We start from the raw sequence: 19,653 nt of genomic DNA, 5'->3' as shown, positions 1-19,653 counted from the left end.
TCTAAGATTCTAATTAATGGGAGAAGTCTAGACTGCACATGTAATCTTATAGTATTTGCAAAGTTTACTTATGAATAATTTAGTAGATACTTATTAAGCACTATTTATGTGCTTGTTACCATGTAAATATAATTGAGTTATTTGTAGTGAGGTGGATAGACCTAGAGACTTGTCATACAGAGTGAAGTAAGTCAGAAAGAGAAAAACAAATACCGTATGCTAACACATATGTATGGAATCTTAAAAAAAAAAATGGTTCTGAAGAACCTAGGGGCAGGACAGGAATAAAGATGCAGACATAGAGAGTGGACTTGAGGGCACTGGGAGGGGGAAGGGTAAGCTGGGGCGAAGTGAGAGAGTGGCATGAGAGTGGCATCGACATATGTACACTACCAAATGTAAAATAGATAGCTAGTGGGAAGCAGCTGCATAGCACAGGGAGATCAGCTCAGTGCTTTGTGGCCACCTAGAGGGGTGGGATAGGGAGGGTGGGAGGGAGACGCAAGAGGGAGGAGATATGGGGATATATGTATATGTATATCTGATTCACTTTGTTATAAAGCAGAAACTAGCACACCATTGTAAAGCAATTATACTCCAATAAAGATGTTAAAAAATAAATAAAATAAAAAGTTTATTAAAAAAATATAATTCTGAATTGATATTTCAGTTAAACTGTCTTTGACTTGTTATGGCCATGATATCTGAGCTTCTAATTTGATATGTACATTAGTTTTATGGCTTCTGGTATAAGAAAGTTCAAGTAGCTGAAAAAGAAAAATGAAGATTTCACTTAGAAAATTTGTGAGCTGTTGGTAAAGCTTGTCTTAGCGTTACTGGGAACACAGTCTCTCAGTAGCAACAATGATTGCTAACACTTAAAAAATGCCATCTGTGCTAGGCTGTTAACGCCTTACTTATATCAACTCATTTTATCCTCACAAATAACCCTGTGAAGTTGGTTCTTTCATTTTCCATATTTTCCATATGAGGATAAGGTAGCAGTGAGGTTAGATTATCTGACCAAGGTCACACAGCTACTGTGTGGCAGTCAGAATCCAAAGCCAGGTAGCTTGGCTTCAGAAATCATTTTAGGTCATTCCCCTTTTAGAGCCATCCTTCCTGTTTGATTCCTTCCTCCTCTTTCTTCTTTAGTGTCTTTGACCTCTTATCATCATCTGGTATTAGCTATCCTTTGGAGGTATCTGGCATTGTTATAATTTTTTATTTTATTGAAGTATAACTGATTTACAATGTGTTAATTTCTGCTGTACAGCAACATGATTCAGTTATACATATGTATATGTATTTTTTCATATTCTTTCCCATTATGGTTTATCACAGGATATTGAATATAGTTCTCTGTGCTGTACAGCAGGACCTTGTTGTTTATCCATACTGTATAACAGTTTGTATCTGCTAATCCCAAACTCCCAATCCATCCCTTCCCCTCTCCTCTCCCATGTGGCAACCACAGGTCTGTTCTTTATGTCTGTGAGTCTCTTTCTGTTTCATTGATAAGTTCATTTGTGTCACATTTTGGATTCCACATGTAAGTGACATCATATGGTATTTGTCTTTCTCTTTATGATTTACTTCACCTTAGTATCATAATCTCTAGATCCATTCATGTTGCTGCAAATGGTATTATTTAATTCTTTTTTATGGCTGAGTAGTATTCCATTGTATATACCTACAACATCTTGTTTATTCATTCGTCTGTCGATGGACATTTAGGTTGTTTCCATGTCTTGACTATTGTGAACAGTGCTGCTATGAACATAGGGATGCATGTATCTTTTCAAATTATAGTTTTGTCTGGGTATATGCCCAGGAGTGGGATTGCTGGATCCTATGGCAACTCTTAGTTTTTTGAGGAACCTCCATACTTTTTTCTAGAGTGGCTGTACCACTTTACATTCCCACCAACAGTATAGGAGGGTTCCCCTTTCTTCACACCCTCTTCTGCATTTGTTATTTGTAGATTTTTTTTTTTTAAGAATCAATTTTATCTATCTATCCATCTATTTATTTATGGCTGTGTTGGGTCTTCGTTGCTGCACATGGGTTTTCTCTAGTTGCATCGATGGGGGCCTTCTCTTCCTTGCCATGTGCAAACTTCTCATTGCGATGGCTTCTCTTATTGTGGAGCATGGGCTCTAGGCACGTGGGCTTCAGTAGTTGTGACTCGCGGGCTAGAGCACAGGCTCAGTAGTTGTGGCACGCAGGCTTAATTACTCCATGGCATGTGGGATCTTCCCAGACCAGGGATCGAACCTGTGTTCCCTGCATTGGCTGGCAGATTCTTAACCACTGCTCCACCAGGAAGTCCCTGTAGATTTTTTTAATGATGGTTATTCTGACTGGAGTGCGGTGGTACCTCATTCTAGTTTTGATTTGCATTTCTCTAATATTTAGTGATGCTGAGCACCTCTTCATATGCCTGTTGACCATCTGTATGTCTTCTTTAGAGAAATGTCTATTTAGGTCTTCTGCCCATTTGGATATAAATTTTTTATGTTTTAGATGTGGGTAGAAATGACCAAGTCCTGAGATATTGGTAATAAGTTATGCTGTAAGTAGTTCACTCTGGAATTCCAGTCTTCTTGTTGTAAACAGAAAATTCTGTACTGTTTATTATTTATTCAGGGCTGTTTGTAATGTTCGGATAGTTATCAACAGTAGAACTTTTCTATTCATCTTTATCCTTTACAATCAGATTCTGGTATGCTATCTAATGTTCTGTAACAAAAATGTCACTATAAACATAATTACAGTAGTCTCCCCTTCCTTGTGGTTTCACTTTCCACAGTTTCAGTTACCTGTGGTTAGCAGTCCAAAAATATTAAATGGAAAATTCTGGAGATAAACAATTCATAAGTTTAAATTGCACACTATTACGAGTAGTGTGATGAAATTTTGTGCTGTTCTGTCTGGGATCCCCAACCATTGACATCATCTGCTCCTGACATCTAACCATTGACACGGTCATGCTCAGTGATCCAGGATCACCTAGAGCAGATGATCCTCCTTCTGATGTACCATCAGAGGGTCAGTAGTAGCCTAGCCCTGCATCACAATGCCTACTTCATTCACCTTACTTCATCTTATCACATAGACATTTCATCATCTCACATCACCACAAAAAGAAGGGTAAGTGCAGTCCAATATGAGAGAGAGAGAAAGAGAGAGAACACATTCACATAACTGTTATTAAAGTATATTCTTACAACTGTTCTATTTTATTACTAGCTATTGTTGTTAGCCTCGTACTGTGCCTAATTTATAAATTAAACTTTATCATAGGTATCTGTGTATAGGAAAAAACATAGTGTATATAGAACTTGGTAGCGTCCATAGTTTCAGGCATCTACTGGTTGTCTTAGAACGTATCCCCCACAGATAGAGGGGGACTACTCTATTGATCTATTTGTTTTGGATTTTTTTTGTTCTTGAAATACCTTGTTAGTTCATGGAAACATGCTTAATCCTCTAATGTTGTGGGAAAACTGACATAAGCTTCTTAAAATTTGTGTTCAGAATTGATTGATGTTTCATTGTTGTCAAGTACAAAATTTCATTTTTACCAGTACATACTGCCTTAGACACACAGTTGAGCTGTACGTCATCTGCCATTCGATGTCAAATGATACCAAAAGTGACCTAGTAAGCCATAGTACTAAAATAATCAAAGGTTTAGTCAATAACTCATGAAGTTTGATGTACTAGTATTGATAAACTAATTAAACAGATCTGCCTGTGTTCTTCCAGCCTACTGGGGCTCTGCTATGATTAGCTTTACAGCAAGGAATATTGTAACACTGAATGAAAGTAACTGATAAGAGAATGGTGTAGTCACGGAGCTTTAAGTACTCCCATTTCTGATCACAGAATGGTTTCAGGGAAAGTAGGCTTTCTCTGCACACCTGCAGCCAGTCAGTGCATAGGCCTCTTGTGGTCAATTTTGATTGATTCTTAGAACTAGAACAAATTTAGTGTTTTGCAACCTTCTGTGATTTAATAACGTTATGCTTTTTGCTATAACAGTCACAATAATCCTTCTCCAATAGTGAGTAATTATAACAGTGCCTGGTAGCTCAGCTGTGGTTTGAACGTTTCAGTGTTCCCAGTATAAACTCCTGGATATATTCTGGAGTTCATAATTCAGCTTTACAAGTTGGCTGTACAGTTAAGTAAATAAAGGTGTTGCTGAGAAAATACATCCCAAGAAGATGAGGGGGTGGGTGGATCCTAACCCATTCTTGTTTCAAAAGTTTCCTGAGAACTGTAGACTGAGATCCGAATATAATTGGTAAAGAGAAATAATATTTTAAATGATTAATTTTCTAAGAAAACCCCACAAGTTAAAGACTTTTGAGGCAGTCTTCTTAATACCTGTTGTTTTCTCACAGTATGTTGATGTCCTTTTAGACATCTACTTCGTGAATTATATCTATTGGTGGTAAGTTAGATCCTAGGTATAGCAATCTAATGGGAAATGTCTTTTTTTTTTTCTTCCAGTCTCTCATTGGGCTGTGATGTTGCCTTCAGCTGATAATTATTGGGCTTTTACTATATTGCCAGGCTATGTGATAGGTTGTGGGAGTATATAGATGAATAAGGAATGGTTCCGGTACTAAATAACCTCATGTTCATTCCAAGGTGAATTTGAGAAATATCTTATTTAAAATACATCTTATGTGTTGATTTGATATATTTAAATTGGTATAAATCAGTCAACCAGCAAGTGTTGGTTGCTTTTTGGCACTGTTGTAACTTAGGAACTTTTTTTTTTTAACATCTTTGTTGGAGTATAATTGCTTTACAATGGTGTGTTAGTTTCTGCTTTATAACAAAGTGAATCCCATCTATGCATATACATATATCCTTAACTTAGGAACTTTAAAATCTGGTTGGGGAGAAAATCATGTATAACTCAAACAATTAGATAAGTGCTTCTAAACTGAGATTTAAGAATTTTTAAAATTTATATTTCCATTTAAATATAATCTAAAACATTGGGTATATTTTGGATCATTTGGTTGCCATCTTGTATACTAGTACCACGTAATATTGGAACCCATTTTTTGTATTCTTGTGTGAGATCACTTGATTCCATGATCATTTGAAAATTTCATGGACTTTAAGGAGCCTAAGTGGGTTGATATCATCTGTAGATGAGTGGTCACTTGGGTGAGGCTGCTTTTCATTGATTGGCACTAAGAGGTGTGTTTTTTTAGAGTGAATTTGTTCCTGATTGGCTAACGTTCAGAAGCAAGGGGCTGTCACAGGTTGGTTGACTTGCAAAAACTTGTTGACTTAGCTGAGTTTTTGTCTATTGAACAGGTTTAAAATAGTTCTGGTGGCTACATGTTACCAATGCTATAGAAAAAGCCATCATAGGAATGTGGGAACTTAAAAATATTTTCAGTTTCAGATTGTTTATAATGAACATTTTAAAATACTTTTATAATCAGAGAAAGTACTATTATTCTGTGTTGGAGGATGTCTAGAAAGATGAGCTTCACCCCTAAAATGAAAATGTCTTTATTGTTTTATCTGAATATAAAATTAATATTCATTGTAAAAAAATTAAATAATATAGAAAGATGTAAAGAGTGAGGGTCACTGGTTAATGCCGTCACCCAGAGCTAGTCACTGTTAACATTTTACTGTATAAATTTTTTCAACTTTTGTGCTTACCTGGTTTGAATCCTGGTTCTTCATTTAATAGATTTCTATATTGGTCAAGTTACTTAACTTCTCTGTGCTTCGGTTTCTTCACCTGTAAAACAGGAAAGGTAATACCTGTTCATTGAGTTGTGAATATAAAATGAATTAATCTAAATATAACATGTAGAACAGTGCCTGACACATAGTTAAGTGTATAAATATTTGCTACTATTACCATATAATGTCCATTCTAAGACATCTGTTTTCTATTTTAAAGTTTATGCAGTTGGAACTTATCTTAACAATTGAGGGTGGCTTACAATTGGCAGGGTTTTTTCTTCCTCTCTTTGAGGTCTGTAAAATTATGGTACATCTTACAATTGGTGGTTTATCTTAGAGTGATAAAATACAATATATGTGTATCTATTTTTTATTAACACAGAAGTGTGATCATACAGTGCATACTGTTTTGCACCCTTAAAACTTTTTACAAGGACATATTTTCAATGTCAAGTACAGATTTACTTAATTATATATAGTGACCACATAGTACAGCATTATATGGATGTACTGTAATTTGTTGTACTGTTCCTCTCTTAGTGGAAATTTTATTGTTTCATTTTTGCTTTTGTGGAAGATTTTGATTAGTAGAACTTGGGAGAAAGTAGGATTGATAAACTGAGTGGAGATTGAGACAAAAAGTCAAGTTATATTTGGGGACTCTTCCTTGTTTGACTTTAAAGGAAGATTATGGGCTGTATTGAATACTGAGTTAAGGATTTTAGGTTTCGTTTTTAAGATTTTGTGGATCTATTCAGCACTGAAGAGTAATTGGAAATATGTTTTTTGTTAGTTTCACCTATAACCCTGTCAATATAGTACAGACGAATCGATTGGTATCATCTTAAAATGGTGTGTTTAGCATTTTATCAATGATAAAGACGCAGAAAGTATGTTCATTAAGTTTTCACTTGTGTCCATGAAATTGTGAAGAACAGCAAAATAGGTTGGATTAAAGATTAAGATCTAAAATTATCTGAGGAGGGTGTCGTGATGTGTTGAATTTAAGTTGTTGAAAATGTCTATAGGTAAGTAAGATATTGCCCTCCTTTTAAAAGAAGAAACCTTACTAGGACAATTACTCGAGTATGGATTGATTTAGTCAGTAGCGCATTTGGAAAAAGTATATGGGTTTTTTGTTTGTTTGTTTGCGGTACGCGGGCCTCTCACTGTTGTGGCCTCTCCCGCTGTGGCTCCGGACGCGCAGGCCCAGCGGCCATGGCTCACGGGCCCAGCCACTCTGCGGCATGTGGGATCCTCCCGGACCGGGGCACGAACCCGTGTCCCCTGCATCGGCAGGCAGACTCTCAACCACTGTGCCACCAGGGAAGCCCTCGCTTTTTTTTTTTTTTTCCCCAAAATCTTAACTAGTTTGTCTTGCTTAGACTTCATTTGTAGTTTGGAGTGCTGTACTGAAAAAAATATAGACAAATTGAGTGAGTTCAGAAGGGAACAGACAGGATGGTGAAGGAACTCAAAACACTGCTGTGTCAAGGGAAATTGGACTGTAAGGGAGAGAAGGCCATGACAGTTGTCTTTAAAGAAGTCCAGATTGGTTACTGTGATACAAAGTATGGCACAGTATAGCACTGTTTTCCTTTTCAGCATTGATTCCACCTATTTCCAGCTACTTCCCCTCATTTCCCATGCTCTTTGAACATTCCATTAACTTTTAGATATGTACTATGGGGATATATCAGAAAATTAATCAAGCAATGGTATCTGAAGATATTTGAGAAGGGAGATACAAGCTACAAGCAGTGTCAGAAGGAAGCAGTCGAAGAATTTCAACTCAAATTCCAATTTTCAGTTAATTTTTCTGCTCATCATAATTTTGTTATAAATTTAGTGATTAAATTGACTTTGAAAACAGTTTTCAGAACACACTTCCATCCTTTTGGAATTTTTATTACATTAAATTGATATTGTCACACATTATTCTTACTGAGCTGAAAATATCAGGTAATGTATATTGGAATGTGACTATTACCATAGAATCAGAGTTGGGCCTCAGCACCTTTTGACAGATGAGGAAACATAAGCTCCCATACCATATAGTTAGTGGACAGAGCCCAAGGTCTTTATATTATTTGTATCCCTCATTTTGAAAATACTGTTCCAAATCAGTTAATATTTTAATATTCTTGTATGAGTTTTGCTCAAGAACTTTTTTTCCCATCAAGAGGAAGGACAACTTGATAGGATATTGCTGTTGTGGACTGGATTATTAAAATGCTTACTTCACAAGCCTTTTCTGTTTCTGTTCATTATCCTACAATACATTATCTTTATTTTACCATCTAGGCTATGAGCAGGTTCAGTTATTTAGTTCAGGAAAGTTGAGTGTGGATTTTAGTATAGAAAATATTAAATTTTTAATTTTCACTCTGGCTAGGATTAAATTATTTTTTCTTATTCACAGATCAAGAAGTTAGTATATGTTTACCTGGTCCGATATGCTGAAGAACAGCAGGATCTGGCACTCTTGTCCATAAGCACTTTTCAGCGAGCTCTGAAGGTAAATAATAGAGTGAGTAGGCAAATAGCTGCAACGTTTCTGCACAGTTGAAGGTGTGTCATTTAAAGAAGTGGAGCAGTAATCCACTAAATGGTACAGTCATGTTTTGAAAGAGTTAAAAGGCCTCTCACGGTCCCTGTTCAATGCCCTTAGAAAATAATTTATTATTATAATCAACTGGACTTTGCCTTGTATGTTCCTTTATGTTCAATATAATCATTATTGTGCCTCAAAGAGCTCTTCATCATTACACCAACTAGTTGTTGAAAGTGTACAAAGAGGGGACATGACTTTTTTTAAAGATAAAATTTATGACGTGCAGCATTTTGTTATTATGAAACTCTAAAACCCCAGCATGTTTAGTAATATGTGATCAAGTAGAATTATAACCATTACTTTTCTTGTTAAAACATTATTCAGAGAAATAAACATTTATTTAATTCTCTTTTTCCTTAGCCATTTCCATATACTGGGTATTTAAATTAAGTAGCCTGGTTTTCTTTGTTTTTTTTTTTTGCTATTGTTGTATTACATCCTATAAGCACCTGTTAACTGTATCATAAAGATGTATTTAAAATATTGAAAACTTGAAATTTTGATGAATATTTTTGTACTGTCTTTAGGACCCAAATCAACTAATTCGTGCAAGTGCTTTGAGAGTTCTATCAAGTATTAGAGTGCCAATTATTGTACCTATTATGATGCTTGCTATTAAGGAAGCTTCTGCTGACTTATCACCATACGTTAGGAAGAATGCAGCCCATGCAATACAAAAATTGTACAGGTTGGTACTTTGTAAATAATACCAAAGATCCCTAATGTTGTGTGGAATGTTAAAGCCCCTGGAGGCTTATTTTATTAGCGCTTATAACTAGTCTGTCCTTAAACTAAGTAAACTCAGTGACTGTGTTTCCCCTGCCCACAAACATTCTTTAGACATCTTTAATTTTATTTTGGTTACAGAGACCCGAGGCAGGTTTTTATTTGTGAGCCTGTTAGGGCCTGTGATAATTTATGGATTTTATAACTTAAAAATAATCAGAAGTTGAATTATCATTTATATAGTCCATCTCTCATTACACATACACATATGTTATTAGAAAATTAAGATTTTTTTTTCCTATTTATTGCAGGGTAGAATCTTAAGTGTGTTATTGTCTCAATTCACTTTGTTACCCCTTCTTCCATCTTTGATCCTGCTGTTCCCTTCCTTGCCTGATCTTCCAGAGCTATTTTATTAAATATTATTTTAATACTGATTTTTAACTATAGCACCGTACCATATTTATATATTTATTAAATTATCGTACGATACCTTGATCTCTGTGGAAAACATATTGCCTAAATAAAATAATTATTATCTGTAATCATTTGGTATTATTTTCTGTTACCATTTATTCCACAAACTTTTATCAAGATCATTTTGTGTTTCTAGTGTTGTGTTACATGCGTAAGATGTATGAAAACGATAGAGAATGTGGTATCACATCCCTATTGAGGGAAAAAAATCAAACGTATGCCAAATAATTAAAGGCAATCTATAATTGAATAAGATATTGCTATATGATATATATGTACATACAAAGGCACACTAACAATACCTTTGATAGGATAGGGCTCAGAGATTATCATATAGGGTTTCATAAAGTAAAGATGTAATGAAATGGGATTAGTTAGGAAAGACTGAAGAAGGGAGACTGTTGTTGGCATTTGAAAGAATTAAAAGGTTTGAATGTTCAGATAATTATAATGGTCAGTAGAAAACTTATATAATGTTTGTGAAAAGTAAAAAATCATTTTCTTAGGTTAACTGTCAGACAAAGTTATCTCACACTTCTTAGTCATTATCCTTTCTTGTCATCAACTTACAAAATAAGATCCAAGCTCACTACGATAGTTTAAAAGCCCATCACTGGGCTCCATTTAACCTCTCTTTGTCTTGAATTTACAGTCTCGTAGCTCAGTACTGCCTATTAGTCCTCTACATAAAATGTTTTTATCTCGTTACCATCTTTTTTTCCTTCTTTAGTCTCTACCTAGAATATTTCCTACTTTTTCCAGCTCTAAAGTCAAGTTGTTTAAGATTCATCTGAGATGTCACTTCCCAAAAGAAACCCTCCACAACCTTCCTGCCTCCATTGGTGTCCTTCTTTATCCCCATAATCCCTTATATATACCTCCATTATGTGGTATGATTATGTTTGGGACTGTCTTTATTAGACTGTCTTACTTATCTTTGTATGCCCATCGTGTAGCTTCTCAATAAATGAACAGTTGAATTCTATGCTAGGAAGAAATTATATTATTAACAATATTTCAGTACTTACAGCTGCTATTTAGATACATCTGTCAATTCTGTGCGTAGGTGGACCTTTGTTTTTATTTCTTGGTTTTAGATGGCAGGTTTTATTATACATGTCTCTATCAGTAAACTAGAACGGTACAAAATTCTTATTTGGAAATTCTGTATATATTTTTTTGGCAATTATGTGTCCATGCTCAAAAATGATTGCTATCCTGTTATTTTCCCCCCAGTTAAAAAAAGATTTTGTGGTTTATCTACTTGCAATTACTTTCTTAAGGCTTTCCATCTTCTTTTTAAGAAGTGGATTTGTTCTTTAAATATTTTCTTAACAGTATTGGTATCTGGGTTTAATTAATATGAGCAACTTTAGATAGAAAGATTAGGACACATCTGTGGGAAAAATCAACCCGTTCCACTTTAAATTTGTTTTCTGTTTATTTTTGTCTAGACATAAGTCTCCCCCACTTTAAAAATTTTTCAATATCCTTGAAATGATTAGCTTCATTTAAAGTTAGAATTAAAGGAAAAAAAACTTAATGTAAATTTTTTTCTTTTTATGGTTTAGCCTTGATCCAGAGCAGAAGGAAATGTTAATTGAAATAATTGAAAAACTTCTGAAGGATAAAAGCACAGTAAGTAATATCTTTTTATGTCCAAGTAAAATTGTGCTTTATTTACATAGTATCATTTTACTGTTGTATATTTGATATAATTATTCTTATTTATTTTGAAATGGTATAAATATTAATGGAGCTCATTAAAATCCTTGAAGAATAAAAATATCTAGGTAAAGAGAAAGATTGCATTTGGAATTTTAGTTTGTTACATGTTTCTTCATCAGAATCTGAAGAAGAGAAAGTTGGGGAAAGAAAATTCATTTTTTAACCTGTGGCTAAATTGTTGACTGCTTTTAAGGTCAGCTTTTTTATTTTAAGCAATGATTTATTAGGATTTTTAAAGGCTGAATCACTTGGGAACAAATAATTATGTTAAAATGAAGTATTCAGTATTAAAGAGATAATGAAAATTTAGAGGAGTGTGTTTTAGTATTACAAGTGTGCTGTTTTTTTCTTAAATACTAAAATGTTTTCATATGTATAACACTGTTTTATTGGCTGGGTAGAATGATCTTACTGGGTAAATTTCCCATCTTTTGGGAATGTACATGTCTCTTCCTCCTTCCTATTCCACTCCTATTCTTTGTGTGTAGTGACATGATAATGAGGTCTAGAAATAGTGATGATGCGTGGGGTCTCTGAGCAGACCTCTGGAGGAGCTGGTGTAATGGTATCTTTGCTGGAGGCTTCTGCACCCATATATATGGCTCAAAACTATTCAGGAAAAGGATTCCAGCTCATCTTAGGATGGTATCACCCAGGTGCACATATATCTGTATATAGCAGCTATCTGATACAGTAACCACTAGACTCACATAGCTAATATTATATGGCTTAGCATATGGTCTGTCTTGGAGAATGCTCAGTGTGTATTTGAGAGGAGTGTATTGGGTTGGCCAAGAAGTTCGTTAGGGTTTTTCCATAAGATGGTATGGAAAAACCCAGCCAAACTTTTTGACCAACCCAATATATTCTGCTCTTTTTGAGTGGAGTGTTTAGTAGATGTCTCTTGGGTGTAATTGGTTTATAGTGTTGTGCAAGTCTTCTATTTCTTTGTTGATCTTCTTTCTTGTGGCTCATTGAAAGCAGAGTGTTGAAGTCTACTATTGCTATAGAGCTGTCTATTTCTCCCTTCAATTCTGTCAGTGTTTACTTCATATATTTAGGAGCTCTGGTATTTGGTACATCTGTATTTATAATTGTTTTACCTTCCTTTTGTCATTGTAAAATGTCTCAATCTCTAGTAACAGTTTTTGTTTTAGGGCAAATTTTTAGGGCTTATAATTTCCCATGTATAAAGTTTTTGTTTGTGTTGAAAGAGCTGTTGTATATAAAATCCTCAGCACGTGCCTGACACCATAGAAGGATAAATAAGAAACAAATGACTCAAAAAGAAATGTAAAGAATACAATTTCTTTGTAAATTTAGAATGTCTGTTCTTGGGTTCTGACCATTTATTTCCAAAATACAGTAGAAAAAAATATTGTACTTGTACATAGTAGGTCTTTAATAGTTGTTGAATAATTGTGAGAATTAATTTGTTAATATTCTTGGTGATAGTAATTAGGTATTTTTTATTATTTTCAGTGTTTTGCTTCCCAAATGGTGTGTGTCATGCTCAGAGTTCATAGGTAGATCCTTTGGGAGCTTTGACTGTCTATCATTTATAAGGCACTTTTCATTCCTAAAGTGTTATATAGGATATGTTTATTTTTTAAAAATTAAAAAACCACCTGTATCTATTTTTCTATCCATATGAAACAGCAGTAGTTTATACTGAATTCTCTAATTCCAGAGCAAGAGCACAATGTTCCTTCCAGTGTCCTACCTTTTCATATTTGTAACTTCATTTTTTCCAATATTAAGAAATGTGACTTGCATTATCCACAATATATTTACTTATTTACTCAGTCCCAGAATGCAGATAAAGTATTGTTTCAGAATTGCTAACATGTACTCTGCGAAGAGTAGTGAGATTGGGACTACTAATTGAGTTAAATATTGGTTTAGAGTTATATTTATTGTTAGCCTTACTTCTTTGAATGCTGTTGTAAATTGAAATCGCTTTATCATTGTATGGTTGAACTTGTTATATTGTTCTCTAAGAAAGCTGTTGATTTTCTGTGTGGTGATTTTATATCCTGCTTCTTTACTGAATTCTTTTATTGTTTGATTTAGTTTTATCTTTCAATCTCCATTTGTTTTATTCTGGAAAATAAATCATATCATTTGCAAACAGATAATTTTACTTCCTCTTTTCCAATACCTATGACTCTAATTTTTCTTGTCTAATTATATTGGTTTATAACTTTAGTACAGTGTTCAATAGTAGTGGAGATGGTGGGCATCCTTGCCTTGTTTTAGTTTAAAGGAAATGCCTGTAATGTGTCTGTGTTAAGTAAGATGCTGACCGTGAGGATTTTCTCTTTATCTTTGAAATATAATAGTTTTACCTGGTGTCTCAGGGTTAGTTGATATGGGTCAATTTTTTTCCTAGTACCCGGTGAGGCTTTTTAAAATATAGATTTAGAATTTATGTTATTTCTGGCAAACTGTTGTTGTTTAAGATTAAGTTTTAAATATTAATTCTGTTCAATTGTTACTTTTTCTTCTTCAGGGATTTCAATTTTCTCTAAGTTGGATCTTCTTTGCCTGTCTTACATTTCAACCATTATCTCTCTAAACCTTTTTACTTCTTTATCTCATTTTCATTCTTTTGGTTCTTTTTGTTCTTTTCTTTAATGCCCCTTCAGTTGTTTCAGACTGTCATAGATCTTTGTGTGGTTTTATGATGTATACACGAAAGATAACACTCTGGGATTTAGGACTTATTTTTCTACTTATATATAATCGAAGTTTGGAGATTCTCTGTATTTTAATTATGCTTAGAGCTTAAGTTTTAATCTTTTTGCTTTTTCTGAGTTTGGATTGAGAGATTCAGATTTCCCTAGGTACTTGTCTACCCAGTATTTAATTATGTTTTGTGAATGTTTTCTGATAATTTTTTCCTTTGTATGGTTATAATTTGATGTAGAAAGGTTAAAAATATTCTGATATCTATATAGATATTTATGGATCTTATCTTTATTATTACTTTTTCTTGTCATGTATAATATATTGAAGGGATACAGCTATATTTCTTCCCACCCCCAATTAATAATGTTAGCATGGACATTTGAAATCAGTAATCCTAAATCATTTTTGTTTAAAAATTTCCTAATTAAATGAACCAGGTCTAATTTATTTCCACATTTTGAAAAGGAATTTATTTGCTGTCAGCAGGAGCTTCTTGGGATCATTATGATGATGATGATAACATTGCTCTTGCTACTGATAAATATAAATTTGAAAGGTGTTAACATGTTTAAAAACTTTTCTTTCTTTAACCTCCGTTAATTATGAGATATACCTTCTGTTCCTTCTTTTAGCCTAAAGGAAGATTTTCTTGAAGTTGAGATCTCAAAGAAAATTGGTTGTATAATTCTCATGTTAAGGAAAGGTGGAAATAAAAAGCTTATTACAATATAATCGAAATTTTTTTCCCTTTTACTGGAGAAAGACCAGTATTTGTCATATGAATAGTCCTTTCCCCCAAATAAGTCACTTTGGGGTTAGGAATACAGTTATGGTAATGTAACTAGAAGAACATTGTAGAGTTACTTAGATAACTGTTGTCTGAAGGTATCTGTAAATTCTGAAAGGTATAATAGAAGCTTACAATTGTCAGTATAATTGAAAGGGAACATTTTATTTATCCTTGATCATACCCAGTCAACTGTTACAAGTTTTTTTTAATATAATTTCTTCATTGTATATTCCTAGATTTATCATTTTCATCATATTTTCTCTATTTAACATATCCTAAACACTTTTCTTCTTTATTGAAAACCTTTCCTAATGTTCGGGTATAAATTCCTTTTTAAAATTTATAATTCTTTCTCTTGTTTTTCTTTAAAATGTAGAAATTCATACTTGTTGAGCAATTTAAGCTTTGTAGTGAACCTTCTTTCTTTTATTTAGAACACCTCAAAAGGTGTTTATTTCCTTTTCCTTTCAGGTTAATTTTAAAGAAATCCTTTTGTAGCATTTAACTTTCTAATAGAAAACAGAGTTTCTTAGGAAAACAAATTAGGTCAGTGCCTACTGAAAATCTGAGTTGTTTATATTTTTTTGATGACAGAGTTTCTTCTTAATTAGTGAATATATTGGTAGTTCATAGCTAAGCTGTGAGGGTAAGACACCATTTTATAAGTTATTGGTTTAATGTTGGTAAAACCTTCACTATTGTGGGCAAAAAACACACCTCTTCGTTTGTGCAGATGTTTTATTGTGTTAGATCTATTATCCAGCTATTAGAAGATAAATGACTGATCTTTCCCATTTTCCATGCCTCAGGAAAATTGAAATAAGAAGGGGAATATCATTTGGGCTGTATGATTAGGGCAGGTTGGATGGCCATTAATTTAAGAGAAGAAAATCTTGGCTGCATTGGCCAGCTTACACCATATTATCAATCAAACCTTGATGCACTTCTTGTGATGACCCAGCACTCTCAGTTTTTTGCAACGTTAATTAGAATTCATGACAAAATAGATGCAAGGAAACGTTTTGTACCCTTCATAATTTTATAGAAAATTTATTGTTATTAGAGGAACCATTTGCTTAGTGTGATTTTTTTCATTACCAGCTTGTCAACTAGCATAGATAATCTGGCGAAAATATGAACTCCATAGATGGAGTGTCACTTTTGTTGATGGTTCATGTAGTTTACCTTGGAGCACAGCTAATGGCTGAAGTTCATAGCAACAGCACAGAAAAACGTGACAACCAAGGGAAGATAAATGAACCATGTTTATTGCTTTAATATAAAAAATACGTAAATGGAAAACTGCATTTGAATTTGATGAGTTCATTGCCAGTTTTCTTGGAGTGATTTATTTTTCCCCTTATATAAAAAGCTACTATTGACACAGTGAGATGGAAATTAACTGTCTGTTTTTGGGAAACCAATATTTTTGTTTTTCGAATCTGAGTAGATCATTTTATTTTAATTCTGTAAGTTGTATAGAATATTGAATATTTAATATACCAGAATAATCAATTCTTCTGGCAGTGTTTAGGCTAGAGTCGATTGTTAAAACCATATAATGAAACATCTAAAATCATCAGTTTTATTTTGTAAAGGTTCTTTTCTTTATGTTCTTCCTAATTATTTTTGTGTTTCAATGAACTTTATCTTTACTTAAGTAATGAATTATTTTCTTTCATTTTCATGTTATTTGTTAATACTTTAGAACTATTTTGTACCTGTAGCTCTTGTTTTGATAAATTTAGTACCATGTGGGAGCTGATTTTCCTTTTAATTGTTTGGTGTCTAAACATATTTGAAAAAGATAATCTCTAGGTTTGGGTAGAATAACTTGATTTTACATAGTATTCCTTAAATCGAAATTTTGTTGAATTCCCATTTCAATTTCACAGATTATTTTATTTTAAGTGGTATTATTTATTTTTGTACTTTAACACACTTGCCAATTAAAAATATATATCTTAATATAAGATTGACATATATAAGTATAAATGTATTTCACAAATACTGTGTTACCCTGTAGTTTGATGTCATAAATTTAGTTGTTTTAAGAGATTTTTAAATGATAATTCTAATCTTTTAGAAATATGATTATCACAGAATATAATTTCTGAAGAGTGATTTGTGCAGAAGACATCAAAATATGGTGTTGAAAACACAAACATAACTTCCTTCCCATATCAATAGCACATAGAAAATTATACATATAATACATTTTTATTTAGTTCACACAGATAATCAATTCTTTGCTTTTTCGATTGAGGTGCATACATGCTGGGACCAGCAGGCACCAGTACATGGGCAGGGCTGGAGTCAATAAATGCAGCTTCACGTTTATACTGATTGGTAATTCATAAAATCCCCACAGGACTGGAAACTTGTTTAGCATAATAGCAAGTCTATATTCTGAGCTGTTTTCTTTCAATTGTATTGTTGGTTGCACATTAATAAGCTAAATGTCAGCCAAGTAGAGGGACACTAAACACTAAAAATATGAATATCATTGTATCTAATATTTTTCAAAAAGTACCATTTCAGTAAGTTATATTTCTATTTAATTGCTTATTTTAAGACATTAGGGAAATTTTATATACTAAAATGAAGATTCCCTAGTGTTCAGAAAGAATATGATATTAATTTATTTTTTCAAAACCCTATTATATTGTGGGCTAACTGCAGACATACCAGTGTACCTATATATAAAAATATTTGTATATTATATATTCTGCTTAGCTTGTATCTTCATACCAAAGAAATCTTAATTTCACCACTTTGCAAAAACATGGCAATTCCAAAAACAACATTTATGTTTCATTAACTGGTCTTGGAGAAAGCTACCTTTTGTTGGTAATATATTATTTCAATTTATACACATTATTATATAAGTAATAATAATGTTCTAAAATTTTAGCCAGTATTTTTTCCTTGTAAATAAATTATATCGGTAAAAATTAACAGGTTGATTAAAGTGTGTAAGATTTGAAAGTATTTTTATACTAAAGACATTTATGAGGTCCTCACACGCTTTAAGATAAGTTCATTGTGGAATTGTGGTCATTCTCATTTTAAACTGGTATGATACGGTCCTTGTTATTGTACTAAATACTGAATCTTTAGATTAGAGTTCAGGTAAGCTTTAAAAATGAAAACTGCATGATTAATATGTCTAATCCATATGTGAACAATTTATTGAAATTTTATGTGATGAGATAAAAAATATTATGATTTTTTAATGCTAATACTTCTAATTCACATACTTTAGAAAAGTATTCATTTTTCAGACATGTTACAGCTATCAAAGTTATTCTTTGAGGGAGTGACTCTTCAAAATTTGTTATTCAAACAGGAACATTTTATTAATCAAATGACTGAATACTTTTAATATTGATTGCCATAACACTGATTGCATCTCTGTAATGCCTGAATGGAATCCTTGATGGAAGGAAAACATTTTTTAATGAGTTACTATTTCTTTCTTTTCTAGTTGGTGGCTGGCAGTGTTGTCATGGCTTTTGAAGAAGTATGCCCGGATAGAATAGATCTCATTCACAAGAATTACCGCAAGCTATGTAATTTACTAGTTGATGTAGAAGAGTGGGGGCAGGTTGTCATAATCCACATGCTAACTCGATATGCTCGTACACAGTTTGTCAGTCCTTGGAAAGAGGTAAGTGTTGAATAATCTTACACTTAAAAATTATACTAAGAAAATGGTTGAGTTTTTTTAAAATGTGTACAAAAAATTAAGGGTAGAAAAATATAGAAGTCTGCATGTTTAAGGAGGACTAATTTTTCTCATGTTCTTTTGGAAAGCAGGAAACCAATATAAATGCAAGGATAATTGTTCGTTGTTTTGGCACTGACTGATGCATATTTAATGGCATAGTGTATAAACTTTTAGTATGAGGCCTGGCAAGAGCCCCTTGTTAGGAGCGGCAGCATGATACAGTGTTTGCAGTGACATTGCCAGATCATGGATATTTTGGTTATTAGTCAGTTTCATACCTTTGAGACCCAGCTGTTCCAGGTACTCACTTGTGAAGTAGGTAATGTGACTCTAACATAAGTTAATTTATACCGAAGATAATTTCTCACCTTTACAGATACATTATTGTTGAACTTTTTTTTTTTTTTTTGCCGTGCGCGGGCCTCTCACTGTTGTGGCCTCTCCCATTGCGGAGCACAGGCTCCGGACGCACAGGCTCAGCGGCCATGGCTCACGGGCCCAGCCGCTCCACGGCATGTGGGATCTTCCCGGACCGGGGCACGAACCCGTGTACCCTGCATCGGCAGGCGGACTCTCAACCACTGCACCACCAGGAAGCCCTATTGTTGAACTTTTAAACTACTTTTTTGTAGTTTTAAATTTCTAAAATATGTTTGTTTTACTTTTTTTTTCACTTAAGCTGGTAGAATTTTAGTAAAATTATTAAGTATATCTTACAGTGAAGTTATTTGTTTTCTTTGTGCAGATTAAATTAGAAGCATACCTTATTCTTTTCATTATATTAACAATTTAGAAGGCTTTATTACACAGTTTGCAATAGAGATCTCTCAATGTATGTATAAGATTTAAGTGTAAGCTTTAAGTTGTTTAAAGAAATCATTAAATATTACAAGTATGGCACTCTCATTCATTCTAGTCTTGAGATATTTCTTTTTTGTCTTTTTAAAAAGCAGTATTATAGATTTTAAAAGCAGTATAGAAAGTAAAAGACCAGATATCTCCCAATTATGTCATAGTGTTTTTTATACAAAGTTATGAATAGGCTTTGATTGAGTGTTCAGTACTAATTGCTTTTGTTAATTAGAAATAATATTAAAGTGAGAGAAAAATGTATATAAAATGGAAAAATGTTCATAATTCTTGCTTTAGGTGACATGTCAAGTT

The 19,653-nt window shown here is 33.2% G+C and overlaps 1 protein-coding gene across 6 annotated transcripts in view; it reads left to right on the top strand.

Moving 5' to 3' along the window:
- Positions 1-19,653, top strand: part of AP3B1 (adaptor related protein complex 3 subunit beta 1) — a 276,078-nt gene that overhangs the window by 66,543 nt on the left and 189,882 nt on the right. For all 6 annotated transcript variants that reach the window (XR_009539505.1, XR_009539506.1, XM_060143161.1 and 3 more), the window contains exons 4-7: positions 8,156-8,251; positions 8,875-9,035; positions 11,122-11,188; positions 18,247-18,429. Coding sequence is in view for 4 of the 6 variants with exons in the window: in XM_060143161.1 (XP_059999144.1) it covers positions 8,156-8,251; positions 8,875-9,035; positions 11,122-11,188; positions 18,247-18,429 (507 nt within the window). In the remaining 2 variants the exon portion in view is untranslated. The remainder of the gene's footprint in view (positions 1-8,155; positions 8,252-8,874; positions 9,036-11,121; positions 11,189-18,246; positions 18,430-19,653) is intronic.

This window comes from Lagenorhynchus albirostris, chromosome 3, assembly GCF_949774975.1.
Source record: "Lagenorhynchus albirostris chromosome 3, mLagAlb1.1, whole genome shotgun sequence".
In the NCBI taxonomy this organism is placed as follows: Eukaryota; Metazoa; Chordata; class Mammalia; order Artiodactyla; family Delphinidae; genus Lagenorhynchus; species Lagenorhynchus albirostris.
This window is presented reverse-complemented; position numbering and strand designations above follow the sequence as displayed.